The sequence below is a fragment of the Oculina patagonica genome, chromosome 11, assembly GCF_052425735.1.
Source record: "Oculina patagonica isolate OP01 chromosome 11, crgOcupat, whole genome shotgun sequence".
Lineage (NCBI taxonomy): Eukaryota > Metazoa > Cnidaria > Anthozoa > Scleractinia > Oculinidae > Oculina > Oculina patagonica.
Window position 1 is genome coordinate 2,008,088 of NC_135768.1, and position 16,934 is coordinate 2,025,021.

A 16,934-nucleotide genomic window follows, 5' to 3' on the forward strand; every position below is an offset into this window, starting at 1 on the left:
ATATATTGCAATTCCTGAGTTTTAACTGGTTTACATGCCATGGTAATCTGAGCTCATATACCATGGACAAAAAAACGGTAGGTGCTAGAGCGAGAACAGCCGGGGAGCTCAAAATTAATATATTACTGCAATTCTTTGGGTGTTTTCAATAAAACAATTTATCCATAAAGCTACATGTAAGGAAACACTTAGCTGGCTCATCAACAAGCCCTGCTGGCTTTTCTGGCCTTGACAGCAAATTTACTAACATTAGTGGTATCAATAACAAAATTTGAGGTCTTTGAGAACCTTTTCTGTGTGAAAAGTCAAAGGTAAATTCAATTAGTTGTACAACAGAAGGAAAACATCAAGAGAAAACCCATTTAATTGCATGTGATTGATGTGCGAATGGCGTAGGTGTTTAATTACAACTTCAAATTGGATACCTGTAATTGGACACCCATGTGATCGCGAGCCAATTACGCAACAACCAGGCGCGTGCAGAACCAATCAAAATCGAGAATTTTGTTATAGATACAATTAAGATGATAAAAAGTACTCACCCAAAGCAATAACACCTCCAATCCAAATCTGAAAAGCAAAACAATGAAGTCAATATCTATAGTTTATTAATACTAACTGGTGGAAAACGACAACTGGTTTTAGTGCACATGTTTACTTTAGTAATTTTTATAACTCATTTATAACTTCTGAAATATATCACTGTAGTCCTCAGCTTTACAAAGGTCATATGATAAAATACTTATTGACTGAGTTTTGTAAGGCCAAACAGGAAAATATTTGATTTTCAGACATTTTGCTTGGAACTTGGTCTATACACTACAACATGACTTCCAGTCAGAAATTTTTTCCATCCAGCCCTCCCACTCAGTGAATAATAGCTCATATTATTATATATTAACTGCAGTGGTATAGCGAGTGGAAGCAAATCGATAGAAATGGTATCACACATGTGTGGATAAAAATGATATCCACATGTGTGAGTGCATCTATCGATATTAAGTCGAAACATTTTCGGATCTTCCTTGGCAATCTTCGGAACTCTTTGGAAATTTCTGGAAAAGTTCAGAAAATGTTCCGCAACATTCGAACAACCTTTGGACAACATTTTGAAAATCTTCGATAATCTTCGGAAAATGGTCGGAAATCTCCGAAAATCGTCAAAAAACTTCGTAAATAGTAGGTTTATATAATAAACAGAATAATACATGGCTAGCTGCGCTCACTTGTGACATATCGATTTGAACACTCGAAGATAAATTTCATATCCCTGTGCAACCATGTATTATCCTCTATTTATTACCTGTATCCTGAGTAAATCTCTCCACTGACAGGCAGATGCAATTAACCACACAACGCCAAAGAACACATACAGAAGTAGCATGAAACCATAAAACTAAAATGGAAACACAGAAGAATTTATTTATTAAGGTGATTCCCTAGTATAGCATTGCACATCCTTACTGCACACAATTGTACGCGTAATTAGCGCGCACACACAAACAAAATGTCCGCTTTTTTCTATGCGGCTTGGCTTGCGAGAGAGATAAATCATTGTTTTCTTGTAAACGAGTTTGGTGACCTATCATTTTTTTCTCTTAGTTCGAGAGTAGCGATCAAATTCTTTTTATAAAATGAATTCAAATCAATTTCTATGGCAGAACAATACATTATCACCGAAAACGTGTACTTTGCCAGTACTTGCGAAGGAATTATTAAGGAATTATATGGTAAATACAAGGTCTTCCTGCTCTTAAACGAATACGGTGACCCCCTTTTTTATTTCAAAATTTAAGTTCTCTTAAGGTAAACAGCCAACTGGCAAAGTTTGGTTGGAAATCTATGAGCAGTTCTGAATTACCTTAAATATGTTTTTTGTGATATCCAGAAAGATAAAGGTCTTGGTAACTCTCAGCTGGATCTGTCATGTTTTTAATGTGCTAACTAGATTTAAATTTTTCAAACCTGTTTGATTTTGATTTTGACTTTGTCTCATATACAAAATAAAATATTTTATTAACTACTAAGAAAATGAAGCAAAGACTCGCAAAATGAAATACAGGACAATGTTTAGCACATGAAAATAAACTTTCACGAGAAATTTTGAGCTGTTTTGACAGTATTCAATTTAGCCAAAAATTCAATGTTCGCCACTTTTCAATTGTTATTATTAACTGGTTTATACACATTTAAAAATGAAAAAAAAAAACATATTTAAATAGCAAGTATCATCAAGGACCTCAACAATGCTTTTGTCAATGGTCTCAATATACTGGTACATTTTTTCTGGTTGAATCATGAATGATATCAGGGAGGTAAATAATAGGCAGAAGGTGGAAAAAATAACCACCTGAGGTCTTGATTTTTCCGGCTAAAAGACAATAATCTGGTTTGATCTTTCTTTTAATGTGACCCAAATTTTCCACCTGTGATCCAGAAAATTTTGCCTGTTGGAATAAATCTTAGCTGCATCCCTGTGTATGAACCATTTTGGCATGTTGCTTGTTGGCATAATATTATACTGTAAGCATAGTTTAAATGTGATTTGATTACAGTAACTATGCATTTCAATAACCTGAGCAACTTTCTAATAATAATAATAATAATAATAATAATAATAATAATAATAATAAAATATTTATATAGCGCCAATATCCTAAAAGTTCAAAAGCGCTTTACAGAAGTAACGTTAAAAATATTAAACACTATTAAAAAAAATAAATATAAAAATAGTTAAAAGGTTACAAAAAATGCTTAAAATCTTAGACTAATAAAAAATGTTGCTAAAAAGTTATAAAAATGCTTTTTTAAAAAGGAAAGTTTTAAGTTTATGTTTAAAAAGGGATACTGAGGAGCTGTTCATGAAAGATACATGAAAGATTGCATTTTTCACTTCCATTACAGACCTCTCAAGAAACAGAAGTTCTTTGACTTTAACATTTTCAAAAGGTTACATCCATGGGTTGGGATTGATAGATTTCAAGGGCTATAGAACGATACCTCAAAAAATGTGGGTCTCGGAAAATTTTGGCTTGATCCCAAAATCTCAGCTTTTAAAATAAGCATCTCAGGCTTGCTAAAAATGGACTCATCTCGGAGTTTCGAATATTGTATATTAAATTATATTCTTGAGGGCAAGTTTAGCTTAAAAGAAAATACAGATGCTGACTATACTACCTTAAACATTGACGCTAAATGACTAAGCAAAGGTATACATTGCTGTAGATAGTCATTGCCACTCCACTTACAATTGTATTCTACCATTACCTTGAAATTTGAAGAGAAGGAGAGGTCGCCCCAAAAACAGCTGGCGACGCAACACGGATGCAGAGCTAAAGTTAATGGGTTTCACCTGGCAGGAAGTTGTGTGAAAAGCCCAAGGTCGAGCTCGCTGGCGAGGTGTTGTCAATGGCCTATGCTCCACCTGGAGCGATGGGCCTAAGTAAGTAATTACCTTGAAATCTTCGGCATTTAAACAGCTCGAGGGTAGATTTTTTAGAAGTAAAGTCTCGATCTTGGATTTGATAAAAACACTTAAGTCTCATGTCTTGAATTTTAAAACCAGAGTCTCACAGTCTTGAATTTACCATTCTATAGCTATACCCCTATTTCAACATATTTTTTTGTAGATTTTATTGTCATCATAACAGTGATTGACAGCAAAAAAAAAAAAAAAAAACAATCATAGTTTGGGTGCTATTGTAAGGCACAGTTAACTAAATTAACATTTGAGTAGTGTGGCTGTCTACAAAGTTTGTTTGTGTCCATTTATACAGCTTGTTCAGCTGTCAAAACTGGTTAAGCAGCCAAAATACAAAGTCTGCTCTCTCAAGCTAAAACATATGTTACAGCAAATAATTACTGGATAAAGAGGCCAGTCAGATGCAGACAGATATCCATGTGGTCCTTTCATTTCAACATTCACTAAAAAATAAAAACAATAATATTATCAATAACAAGGCTTACTATAAAAATTATCATTGAATTACAGCACATTGCACTTTCAACTTAGGTCAAATTTTTTGTCTTTTTTTTCTTCACTTGGAAACTGCCTAAAACATATTCTTTGTTCATTGAATTGCAACACATTTTGCCGCAGTTCCGAAGCGAGTCCTCGGGGTTCGCAGTGATCAATCAATCACACGTACCCCAACGTTGTAACTTCACTGATTTATTACACGATTACAATCATAAAAGCATGCAGTCAGAACTAAAAATTACAGAAATGTGCATTACCCGAAGAAACAGCTAAAAATCGAAGGAAAAGGAACACTACACAAAATGAATAATAAAAGGAAACTAAGACGAAACTTACGTTATAATTCCTGACTCCTTTGTGTGAAACCAAAAACAGATATCTCCACTAAATAACAAATATCTCTGTTCTATAAATAAAATGTGTCTCTGTACTATCACCAAGCTATCTCCGTTCTGACTATACGTGCGATCAAGTTATGTTTACAAAATTGAGGGCTAGTGAAAAATTAACTGGAACCAAAATGAATATAAACAAGCGAAACGCAATGTTAATATCCGTGACACATTTCACTTACAATGTAGCTCAAATTTGTTGTATTTTTCTTCTTCAGTTGGATAAGCATTCACAATCAACATGAAGACTCCATCATGCTTGGTAACACAAACTTGATTACTGGCCTGGTTGAAAAAAAAAGCTTTAATTAACAGTTAAAAAAGCTGGGTTTACTGAGTGTTCTAGGATTTCTTTTTTCAAGAGTTTGCTACGTACAAAGTCAGGGAATTTCCTTTGATAAGACTTGAACATTTTGTTCTTAACAGAAGCAGTCTACTAATCAAAGATCTCTTAGTAAGAGATCTACCGACTATTTTGCATGAAGCACAGGCAGAAATATAAAAAGAAGGAAAAGGATTATTTACTTGTGTTTTAGCATTGTTGTTTTCACCATTGTTTGGCTGGGATTCAGCCGCAGTCTTAGCCTCCTCTTCTGAGTCTGTATTTTTGTTATCTTTTTTAGTTGCTTCAGGCTCTTTGGAGTCTGCATCTTTGTTACTGTAATAACCAGCCTAGTAAAAAAGGCATCAAAACAGCAGCGTTAGCTTACAGAGGATTGAGAGGCCGGCCGGCCATTAGAAAAAGTCTGCACTTAGCTAGGTCAAGATGACACACATCACCAAAAGGAAATACAAAAGAAGGTACAGATGGACAAAAATTGAAAAAGATTAAAACGGATTGCATTGTGGGTCTTGGAAAACCTGTTAGGCTGAACAGTTTTCAAAGTTAATATATTATTGGTTTGAAATTTTCATTATAATGTCAAGGAGACATATTAAATATTTGACATGTTTGAAATGAAGGCATGGTATATGCTTTAATTTTTGTCATTTAGATCCATTGCTAACACTAAGCTTCATAGGGAGTATTTGGCAAAACTTAATAAATATACTAAACATCCTTTTATCATCATTAAATTTAATATTTTTTTTTTTTTGGGGGGGGGGAAGGGGAGGTTGTTACTTATGTACCTTTACACTTACAATACTATACTTGGATGGCGGAATAATTAACTCCTTCACTGTGTCAGATAAGTCCTACAGAAACAAAGCAGTACATTATTTTATTTTAAGGGAAAATATCAAAAAATAAATGTAAAACATGTAATTGAAAATAATTTATTAGTTTTCCACATGGACTTAGAACTCAGGAGCTCATAAGAAAGTGTATGTGTTATACCAGTAGTTCTATTTTTTTCCAGTCTTTCTTTTTATATTCATTATCATATATTAGCATACATTAGAACAAAGGAAAAAATTATACCAAATTGTGCCAAGGGTAAAATTGAACCATAACATAAAATTATGTGCGTCAAGCTTGAGTTGAAATTTGGAAGAAAAAATGGATAACTCGTCCTGAACAAGAACAAACAAAAAAATAGCTGATTGTTTCAGTTGCCCACTGGTCATATAGCACAATACTTTCTTTAGAAACTCAGTAGCATCATAACATAGCGCATTGCCCTGCCCAAGAACACACTTCATTAATTACATGGTACTGATGTACAAAATGATACAGTGTCTCAATGACATGAAAGTTGATAACTAAATGCAATTCATTAAAGGAAAAACAAAGTTAAACATGTAACAGTCAAAAGTTCAAATTTCAGATCCTTATAACGCAAAAGATGTTACCAGGTGTGTATTATAAACAAAGACAAACAACAACAGCAACCAAACAACACCCTAAGCAGGGCTTGAAAAAAGTCTTGTCAGGTTTTCCAGGGCAAGATTTTCCTGCTGGACAAGTAACTTTCCCTGCCCACTTGCCCAACGGGAAAGGGCCCGTCGAGCAAGCTGCCAACTAACTCTTATGCTTCTTTCGTGCTTAGCAACCTCCCGCGTGCATCCATCTGAAACTTATCTATAAGATCTACCATAATGACTCCCCCTCTTGCATGGCTCGACTTGTAACCAAGTTTCGACACTCGTACAATTTAAAAAAAAAAACATTTACTAATTCCCCCATCATTTAATACCAATTCCATGAAACTTTCAACATCTTACAGAGGGGCAGAGCTCTGGAACCTTTTACCAGGAGAGTGTCACGAGGCGATGTCCCTCAGGAGTTTTGTGACAATGATCAACAAGTCGAACATAATTAAAAATACCAATTTTAACAATCTCTATTGTAAGAGTTCTTAGCGCTTTTTATCTTTTTATCATTGTAACAATTTTAGCAATTTATCTATATAATTTAGCAATTAGTTTAGCGTTTTTACCTCAATATAGTTTTAATGTTTTTATCTACTAGTATTAATGTTTTATTTACACACGACCCCACAAGCTATGTAGCTTTTTATCCCATCGTGTCTAAATAAAGGTTTTGTTGTTGTTGTTGTTGTCTTAATAGTGCACGCTGTGGCGTTTACCATTTGTTAATTATTAAAAGAACAGTTTTGCAAACATACCGGCAAGTGAATCACGGGCTTACAGTCAACTTCCTGTTCTCCAGTTAATGAGTGGTTGGCAAAGTAATCCCACACAATTTTTAACATCTCATCATTTATGTTTTTCTACAAAAGAAACATTTTTAAGAGTTGCACAACAGATATCATACATTAAACCTGTATAAGCGCTGAAATGACAAGGAAAAGATTGTTGTCTGCACATACATTTTCGTAGGTTCATATAATTTTCTAAGGAAAATCTAGGCATGTGTGTGCCTAAACCGACGGGGAGGGAGGGTTATGTGCATGGTGGGCTATAGAGGAGGCTTTTCTCTTAAGGAAGGATAGGGATTTTGCAAGTTGAAGTACTGTATTTATTCGATTAAGTGCCCAACCTCGAATAAGCGCCCACCTCGAATAAGCGCCCACCCTGAAGGTAGAAAAAGTCAATAAGCGCCCAGCCTCGAATAAGGGCCCACCCTTACCTCCCTTCAAAAAATACTGAAGTGAACAAGAGGAGTACTTTGATTATTATTATTGAAAATGAGATTGAAATTGACTAAGTATTACTAAGAGACTTCCCCGAAGACCGAGTTTTGTTCGTATTTAAAGAAACTTTCAATGAACAGTTGAAATTCTACTTTCACGTTTCATTATTTTTTATTGTTTTGTTGTAAAATAAACTTACTGCTTACGAGAAATGGCGAAAATTTAATAAGCGCCCAGCCTCGAATAAGCGCCCACCTCGAATAAACGCCCACTCTTTAATCCGATTAAGCACCCAGGGCGCTTAATCGAATAAATACGGTATAGGAAAGGGAAGGGGAAAATGTCATTCGGGCATTTAAAAGTGTCTTTAAATAATTTAAAAATCTCAAACAGACCCACCTAACAGTTGAACCATAAGGGGTGGAAAGTCGAGAAAAAGAATGTTATATTTCTTCTTTTAGTACCAGTATGTGACAGGGTGTCATTTTCCACAAAAGGAGTATGAAAGGGGTACCTTTTCTCTATTGGTGGAAATGGTATATTAAAGGGTACAAGTTTGGACCTCGCGGAGCCTCCCATACAGTCCGGTCCCCTTGTATATTGAAAACATTCTGGAACAGAATTGAACTTTTCCACATGACTGCAAGACAACATGGCTAGGCTGGTTTTAGACACGTAATTATTGTAAAGCACGGGAAAACAAGCACGTCACCAAGCTGGGAGTGGTTTTGGTTTTGAATCTGATTGGTTGGGTAGTCCTGAGGCGTAGGTTTCTCAGTATAAACTGTAATCACAAAGACAGTGTAGCAAAGCATTCCAGATTCTTTTCAATACTCTTTTTAAAGAGGTTCTAAATCAACCTTCCAGTAATAATAAATAATTCTGTTAACTAATGTGAGAACATAACAAGAGGTTCACCTTCGAAAAAGAAAACATCTCGGCACACTGTGAAACCACCAAACGCCAGTTTATTTGGACTCTTTTTGCCCCAGAGCACTTCCCTAGAAGAGATAATAAAATATTGGATTTATGCATCAGCTAAAAAACAAATGGTGCAGTATATATGTATATAAAATGCCGTGGCTAAATTCATTGACATACATGAAATAACAGCGCCAGTAGGCTGGTTGTTCAGCGGCATTTCACTGTAATCGGCCAGCGGCGTTTATTGTGGTATAAAAGCCCGCGCGTGCTGTTCCTTGGCGTCCGCCATTTTGATTGTATCTAGTTCTCGTTACGAGTACATTTCGCTTACATTAAAGGTAAAGCTTACGGTTCATCGGGACCTAGTGTGTGTCCATTTAAACTACTGGCGTGGTGGCAGCGGAAAAGATTCGAATCGTCACGTCCTCGTCAGATTTAACGCACTTTTACGACAGATTCGTCGGGATTCCCGAGCAGCCAAGAGTCGGTTGTCAATACCATCTTATCCTGTAAGCTTCGATGTCTTCTAACAGAGCCCCCAAGCAGTGGTGCCTCTCAAAGAACGAAACTTTAACCTCCTTCGAGAGTTGGAAACAAAATCTTCTCTACACCTTGTCTTTGGACTCCAATTTCGCGCCATTTTTGGCCGAAGGGTCTTCGTGGCTGAAAAAGACTAGGGCGAGCCCTTTACGCGGTTTCACTAACGATGGGGAGCCGGTTCCAGCTGCTCAAAGGCGAACGGCCATCCAAAAGGTAAACATGCTCGAACTCATGTTAGGCCAGATTGCTAATTATTGCCCAATTATCTCTCGTAATACGTTTGTCAAGAATTCTACTTGTATTGGGGACATTTGGCAGACAATTAGACTTCATTTTGGATTCCAAACTACTGGGGGTCATTTTTTAGACCTGGATGACATTCATTTGAACCCCGATGAGCGCCCGGAAGATCTCTTCCAGCGCCTTATGGCTTTTGTGGAGGACAGTTTAATTAAACCTCACACCTTGTTCCATCACGGTTCTGTTCTTGAGGAGGAAGAGGAATTGTCTCCAACGTTGGAGAACTTTGTTATTTTAACATGGCTTAGATTGATCAACCCTGGTTTACCTAAACTTGTTAAGCAACGATATGGAACTGAGCTTCGATCTCGCACTTTGGCGTCCTTAAAGCCTGAGATCTCCCAGGCGCTGGACTCACTTCTTGATGAAATCCGTTCTGCTGAAGAAACAAAAGTCATGCGCACAGGAGCCTCATTTTCCACTCAGAAGTCCTCGTTCCGGAGGAGTACACCGATCTATAGTAAATCATCTGCCAGGTTCCAGGGTCGCTCTTCTCCAAAGACGAAAGAATGCCCCCTCTGTAAACAGGCTGGTCGTACCTCACACGGTCACTTTTTAAGCGAATGTGGGTTCCTTCCAGAGCAGGACCATTTGTACCTTCTGAAAGCTCGTCAGATTGTTTCAATTCTAGATGACGACAGTGCTGAGTTGGATTCTCTTTCTAATGATGTTGACCCGCCGTGTCATCAAAATCTGGTTGAGCAGAGTGATTCATTTACGTCTGATGCATCCAGAAGGGTTCTTGTACGTCAGTCTCCGTACATTGACACGTTTGTCGGCCATCATCAGGCTAGAGTCATCATTGACAGCGGCGCTACTGGTAACATGATCAGGCTCTCTGCTGTTCAGAGGCTCGGTGCAGGGATTTCGCACAGTTCTCAGTCTGCCCATCAAGCGGATGGCTCCTCTCCTCTAAAAGTGCTGGGGGAAACACGCCTGAGCCTCACACGTGGGAGCCATTCATTTCATTTTGAAGGTCTTGTTGTGGAGAATCTGGACGTAGATGTCTTGGCTGGTACCCCATTTATGGAAACGAATGACATAACCATTCGTCCAGCCAAACGCCAGGTTATCCTCGGGGACGGCACCATCTTCACTTACGGTTCTGTCAACCATCCTCTGACTCACAATGCTGTTCGCCGTGCACAAGTACTACGTGCTCCCTCTACTTCTACAACTATCTGGCCCGGCGACTTTATCGAAATAGTTCTTGCTGAGGATTCCATGTCTGATGCTGAGTACGCACTAGAGCCTCGATTTGACGCCACTAACGCCCGTATGGCCAAAGTCGCTGATGTGTGGCCGCCTCCTTGTCTCATCACAAGCGTCGCTGGTAGAGTCCGTATTCCTAACCTCTCAGATAGGCCTTATGTCCTGAAACGAAATGAACACTTTTGCCAAGTCAATCCTGTCTTCTTTCCAACTACTCAAGATCAGTCCTCCATCCCAGTCGGCAACCTTCCGTACCACAAGGTGTGTTCAGTTCCAGTTTCAGAGTCAAAGTACTCCCAGGGCGTGGCACTGGACCCCGACAATCTCCTCCCCCCTCACATCACAAGCAAGTTCCGTAACCTTTTGGTCCAGTACGACACTGTCTTTGATCCTGCAATTACCGGCTACAATGGCGCCTTTGGTCCTCTTCAAGCGAAGGTAAATATGGGCCCGGTCGAGCCTCCTCAACGGAAAGGTCGCCTTCCCCTGTACGCCCGAGATAAACTCGTCGAGCTCCAACAGAAGTTCGACGAATTGGAAAACCTTGGCGTGTTCCGTCGCCCTGAAGACATAGATGTTTCTGTAGAGTATCTTAACCCGTCCTTCTTGGTCAAAAAGTCGTCGGGTGGCTTTCGACTCGTCACTGACTTCGCAGACGTGGGTCGTTATAGCAAACCCCAGCCTTCCCTGCTCCCAGACGTGGATTCTACCCTACGCTGCATAGCCCAGTGGAAACACATCATCGTATCAGATCTAACCAGCGCTTTCTATCAGATCCCACTCGCCCGTGAGTCTATGAAGTACTGCGGAGTTGCCACCCCATTCCGAGGAGTACGCGTTTATGCCCGGTCGGCCATGGGTATACCTGGCTCAGAAACCGCACTGGAAGAGCTCATGTGTCGCGTCTTGGGTGACCTCCTCCAGGCTGGTATCGTTGCCAAGATAGCAGATGATCTGTACTGTGGGGGCAACAGCCCAGACGAGTTACTCCGAAATTGGGCTTCTGTTCTCCAAGCTCTTCATAAAGCTAGCCTACGCCTCTCGGCGTCGAAGACCATCATCAATCCAAAAACTACTTCTATCCTGGGTTGGACTTGGTCCCTAGGCACTCTTCGCGCCAACCCTCATCGCGTCTCAACTCTGTCCTCCTGCAGTCCTCCCAGTAAAGTTAGTGGCATGAAGTCCTTCATTGGTGCTTTCAAGGTCCTTGCTCGTGTTGTTCCACATTGTTCTTCTCTATTAGCCCCCCTTGACGAGGCCGTAGCTGGGAAACAGTCTCAGGATGACATCGTGTGGTCCGAACATCTTACTGAGGCCTTCAAGTCTGCCCAAGCTTCCCTTGCGTCCAGCCGCACAATCACTCTCCCAAAGCCCGATGACCAATTATGGATTGTGACAGACGCTGCTGTCAAGAGACCCGGAATCGCCGCCACTCTCTACATCTCGAGGGGTGACAACCTAGCCCTCGCTGGGTTCTTTAGTGCCAAATTACGTGCTCATCAAGTGTCTTGGCTACCGTGTGAAGTTGAAGCTCTTGCAATTGGGGTTGCTATAAAACACTTCAGTCCGTACATAATACAATCCAGGCACAAGGCTTGTGTGCTCACCGACAGTAAGCCTTGTGTCCAGGCCTTCGAGAAAATGTGCAGGGGAGAGTTTTCTGCTAGCCCACGAGTGTCGACCTATTTGTCTACTGTCAGCCGCTTCCAAGCCAACGTGAGGCATGTTGCTGGTGCTGCAATTTTACCTTCTGACTTTGCAAGCCGCAATGCACCGGACTGCTCTGATCCCTCTTGTCAGGTGTGCAAGTTTATCACCCAAGCTGAGGAGTCTGTCGTTCGACACCTATCTGCCCAGGATGTCTTATCTGGTCAGAAAAACCTTCCTTTCACAAGTCGAAATACTTGGTTGTCTATCCAATCTGAGTGCGCGGACTTACGTCGAACACATGCTCACCTAATACAAGGGACTCGTCCTTCCAAGAAGCTGACTAACATTAAGGACGTAAAAAGGTACTTGTCAGTAGCTTCTATCTCCAGTGATGGCCTCTTAGTCGTGAAAAAGACTGAGCCTTTGGCTCCTTCGCGGGATTGTATCATAGTGCCCAGACAGGTCTTAGATGGTTTACTGACAGCCTTGCACCTCAGGTTGTCTCACCCATCAAGTCTCCAACTCAAGAAGGTTGTCAGCCGCTACTTCTTCGCCCTTGACCTGGACAAGGCAATAGAGCGTGTTTCCCTTGGTTGTCATTCATGCGCTGCACTTCGCCACGCCCCGCACGCTGTTATAGAACAGTCAACTTCTGATCCTCCGGCAGCAGTGGGTGTATCTTTCGCAGCTGATATCCTGAAGCAGTCTCGCCAACTTATTTTGGTACTCCGAGAGTGCGTCACTTCCTATACTTCAACCCTCCTCGTGGTAGACGAGAAGCATGGGACCTTACGTGATGGGTTAATCCAATTATGCGTCGGCTTGCGACCCCTTGATGGACCTAACGCTGTCATTCGGTGTGATCCAGCTCCCGCCTTCAAAGCCCTTGTGAGTGACCAGCTTCTATTGCAACACAAGATTAGCCTTGAGATTGGTCGCGTGAAAAATCAGAACAAGAATCCAGTCGCTGAAAAAGCAATCCAAGAGTTGGAACACGAGCTCCTGCGGTTGCAACCGGAAGGTGGTCCTGTCTCTCCTAGGACTCTGTCCGTAGCCACTGCCAACCTGAACTCAAGAATCCGCTCCCGCGGCCTATCTGCTAGAGAAATGTGGACTCAACGAGACCAGTTTACCAACTCTCAGATTCCCCTAACAGATCAGGCGCTAATACGCGAGCAACATCTGCAAAGACTGGAAAACCATCCTCACAGTGAAACGTCGAAAGCCCCCCGTGGTGTCTTGCGTAGCTCTCCTTCAATATCTGTTGGTGACTTAGTTTACCTCTACTGTGACCGTAACAAGTCCCAAAGTCGTGACCGTTACCTCGTTGTCTTAGTTGACCGTGAGTGGTGTAATGTTCGCAAGTTCGTTGGCTTACAGCTACGAAACTTTTCGTACCGTGTGAAGAAGAATGAGTGCTATAAGGTCGCCCCCTTCAGTGTACACACGCCCAGGTACCTCAACGACGGAGACTCCAGCGACTGCGATCCTGACGTTGTTGGTGTCGACCAGGGCTTACCCGCTGATGGTCGTGGACTTCCTATTAACGAGGAAACTCCCCCAGAAAGCCAACCGTTACCTCCGCCTGCCCCAGGGATCCCTATCGAGATATCGTCTCCACCTTCCGCTTCTGTACCACCAGAAGATGTCCCGAGTTATGGTGAGGATAGCCAACCCGGCTCGCCAGATGATTGGCGGGTTCAAAAATTATTGACCATGCTTTTCGATATCAATTTTAATAATAGAATTAGGTTCTTAACTTTGCAAACAAACCTTTTATTGCAATAGTGTAGCCCTTGTTCATAGTTTTGGAAAAGCTATCATACGTTAGGTTCTGAAAACAAAAATAACAATATGAGTTCAATTAATAATTTGCTAAAAAAAAACATGTGCAAAAAATGAAGAAGACACTTAAAACTCACAAACGAAAAATTTCTGAAATTTTTGGAGTTCTTTACATTCATACAGTGTCTCTGGCATACTAAAATCAAACAGAAAATCACAGTGGCAATGAGCCGCGCACCACTGAACTCAGATCAAAGAGCTCTTCGAGCCACGACTGAATTTTTTTGCCAAGTTTAAAAGTTTAGTTTTCATTCCTTGAAAATTTATCAGCAGCAGGTGATTCAAACATTTCTTTGACGCACCTGATAACAGATACACAGCGGAATGTCTATTACATTAATATAAGATATTTTCACCTTACGTGACTAAACATGTCTGAGTAGCACACTCGGGTAGGCATTTGAATGGCGGGTTCGAATCCCAGAGGAGACAGTTTTTTTCTTTTTTCCTTTTTTTTTTCTTTTTTTAACCAGTAGCACAAAAATGGTTTGTTTATTATATCGCTCCGTAGGTATGCATTGCAGAATAATTTACATGTAAGCCGTTAAGTAATAACGCTGTAAACAAATAACGCTGTATTAAATTGTGCTGTTTCATCTGAAAAGCTCTTCCTTTTGTTCCGAACAAGCAGCCACGCACTCGATTTTAGCCAACGCTCTGGTTTCTAGATAAATCCATCGTTAATGAAGCTTATGTGAAACCCGATTTAGTTTTCGAATGTTCCTACATGTACGACGCTAGCTCAACAGATATATACGAAAGAGATCGATCGTTACATCGCTTTTGCAGCTCTCAATTTCCACTTTTTCGGTGGTCGGATACTTTCCACATATAATTGTCAGCCATATTTTGTTTCTCTGCTTCTTGTTTTTCTTGTAAACCTCTTTAAATTTAAAAAGGCCGCCTTTATACGGCCGTCTTGCTACACTCTTTCTTCTAGTATATCTGCTGGTCAGCGGAGTTGCAATGAGATCTTTACAGATGATGGACCAACCGACCGACCAACCGACCAACCGGGCTAGCCACAATACTCCTGAATAAATTCAGTCGTAAAAATGAATTATTTAATAAAACGAGAATATAACAAGGCAGACTTAGACAACAGTGAAGTTTGGCCCAGAACAAATCACGTTTTGAACCAGTTCAATCCCCTATCCATCAAATTATCTACATATATGTTGCAGTTAATTTTTGATCTCAGTTAATTTATTATTTTAACTAGTTAGTTTTTTCCAACTACCCAGGTAGTTGATTTTTTTTTAACTAGTTAAATAATGGGGTTAGGGTTAGGGTATCATATATTTTAAAAAAATAGTGGTTCACCCAACGTTTCCTACGTGGCAAAGTACTAAGGGGTTGGACAGAAAATCCAGAGGTTGAGAGTTCAAATCTAGTGCAGGTTAGTAAAAAATAAAAAAAAATAAATGAAGGAAATTAGGGGAGGGGGATAGTAGCAGAAAGTAGGGGAGGGTTAGTAAGGATGCGGGGGAGGGGGGGGTATGAGATATCAAGGGGGGGGAGGTGTTCTACTTTTTCTACTTATTAACCTAGAAAAGTAATAAAAAAAACTAGTTAGAAAAAAACTAACTAGTTGAAATAAAAAATTAACTGAGATCAAAAATTAACTGCAACATATACATTCTTCAGATGCAAATATTATATCACCTTTGTATACCATCGGATACTCCTGACCAGCTTATCTTTCCACACCTTCGCATTCAAGATACTTTTCACTCCCAACAAATACATTAAACTGTAACTCAGTTTAATACATCAATCATAGCTTTCACTTTGGTTTGCTTGCAGTTAGCTTTCACTCTGGTTTGCTTGCGGTTAGCTTTCACTCTGGTTTGCGTGCGGTTAGCTTTCACTCTGGTTTGCTTGCGGTTAGCTTTCATGCTGGTTTGCTTGTGGTTAGCTTCACCTCGGTTTGCTTGCGTTTAGCTTTCACTCCGGTTTGCTTGTGGTTAGCTTTTATTTGTTGGTAAAGGGCATAATTATTGTAAAACATGGACTGGAGTGGAGTAGAGTGGATTTGTAAAAGGTGGATTTGTAAAACATGGATTTGTAAAACATGGCTTTGTAAAAGGTGGATTTGTAAAACATGGATTTGTAAAACATGGATTTGTAAAACATAGATTTGTAAAACAAGGATTTGTAAAAGGTGGATTTATTTTGTAAAACATGGATTTGTAAAAGGTGGATTTGTAAAACACGGATTTGTAAAAGGTTGATTTGTTAAACATGGATTTGTAAAAGGTGGATTTGTAAAACATGGATTTGTAAAAGGTGGATTTGTAAAAGACGGATTTGTAAATGGTTGATTTGTAAAACATGGATTTGTAACACATTTGTAAACAACGTTGGTTAGGGCATCATTCTGCGTTCTGCGTTCGGTTTTCATTACTTTTAAGGGACTTGCGCTATATATTAGGGAAAACTACTGTCTAAATGCACACGCAAATGGTGTAAATGATGAAATATATGAGTTCAACTTGGTTTTCATTTCATAGGCACTTTAAAGGCCTGTCCAAACGGGAAATGTCCAGCAATCAAACACGATCAAACATTGTTTGGTGACCAAACATGATGACGTTATACTGAGTGTCCAAACGTTATCAAACATGTTTGATCAACAGTAAGAATTAGCTGCAAGGAACTGGGTTGAGAACGCAATCTCGTTGTGTTCCAGAACTGAAGCGATCTTGTATTTAATGTCTGCTACTGGAATGTCCAGTTCTTCCTTCATCCTTTAGTACGCCATATATCACGTATGTCCTTAAGATGATATTCGCTAGAAAAACAGTTCCACAGGCACGGATGCTGCTCAAACAGATCGAGCATGGTATTTACTTCTCCGTCCCTCCATTTCCTTGCCTTTCATGTCTCTGTTTCTTCCCTCACCACCATTAAACAACTGATTGTAGGTGTAAGCAGCACACGGTTTCTATGGATAGGAGTCAAAGAGCGAGCCCAGAACACATGCGCGCGCAAAACATGTTTGACAAAGCCGTCCAAACGAACAAATGTTTTTACAATGTTCATATTTTATCA

At 40.0% G+C, this 16,934-nt stretch overlaps 2 protein-coding genes across 2 annotated transcripts in view; one reads left to right on the top strand and one right to left on the bottom strand.

Moving 5' to 3' along the window:
* The window catches only part of LOC144629429 (transmembrane protein 87B-like), a 32,470-nt gene that overhangs the window by 14,092 nt on the left and 1,444 nt on the right, over positions 1-16,934 (bottom strand). The window contains exons 2-10 of the mRNA XM_078487633.1: positions 13,809-13,869; positions 8,328-8,410; positions 6,942-7,046; positions 5,515-5,568; positions 4,897-5,043; positions 4,554-4,656; positions 3,863-3,924; positions 1,304-1,396; positions 543-570 (exon numbers count right to left, since the gene is read on the bottom strand). Coding sequence (XP_078343759.1) covers positions 543-570; positions 1,304-1,396; positions 3,863-3,924; positions 4,554-4,656; positions 4,897-5,043; positions 5,515-5,568; positions 6,942-7,046; positions 8,328-8,410; positions 13,809-13,869 — 736 coding nt within the window. The remainder of the gene's footprint in view (positions 1-542; positions 571-1,303; positions 1,397-3,862; positions 3,925-4,553; positions 4,657-4,896; positions 5,044-5,514; positions 5,569-6,941; positions 7,047-8,327; positions 8,411-13,808; positions 13,870-16,934) is intronic.
* LOC144630751 (uncharacterized) lies at positions 8,526-13,794 on the top strand. Its single transcript, XM_078489120.1, has 3 exons — positions 8,526-10,047; positions 10,324-13,695; positions 13,781-13,794. Exons 1-3 carry the CDS (start codon positions 8,853-8,855, stop codon positions 13,792-13,794), a joined length of 4,581 nt encoding a protein of 1,526 aa, XP_078345246.1. The 5' UTR covers positions 8,526-8,852.

Excerpts from the sequence above, each read along its gene's own strand:
- LOC144630751 (XM_078489120.1), top strand. The coding sequence starts at position 8,853 with ATGTCTTCTAACAGAGCCCCCAAGCAGTGGTGCCTCTCAAAGAACGAA. Across the intron at positions 10,048-10,323 it reads CGGTGCAGGGATTTCGCACA|TACTACGTGCTCCCTCTACT; the intron begins GTTCTCAGTCTG and ends GCCGTGCACAAG.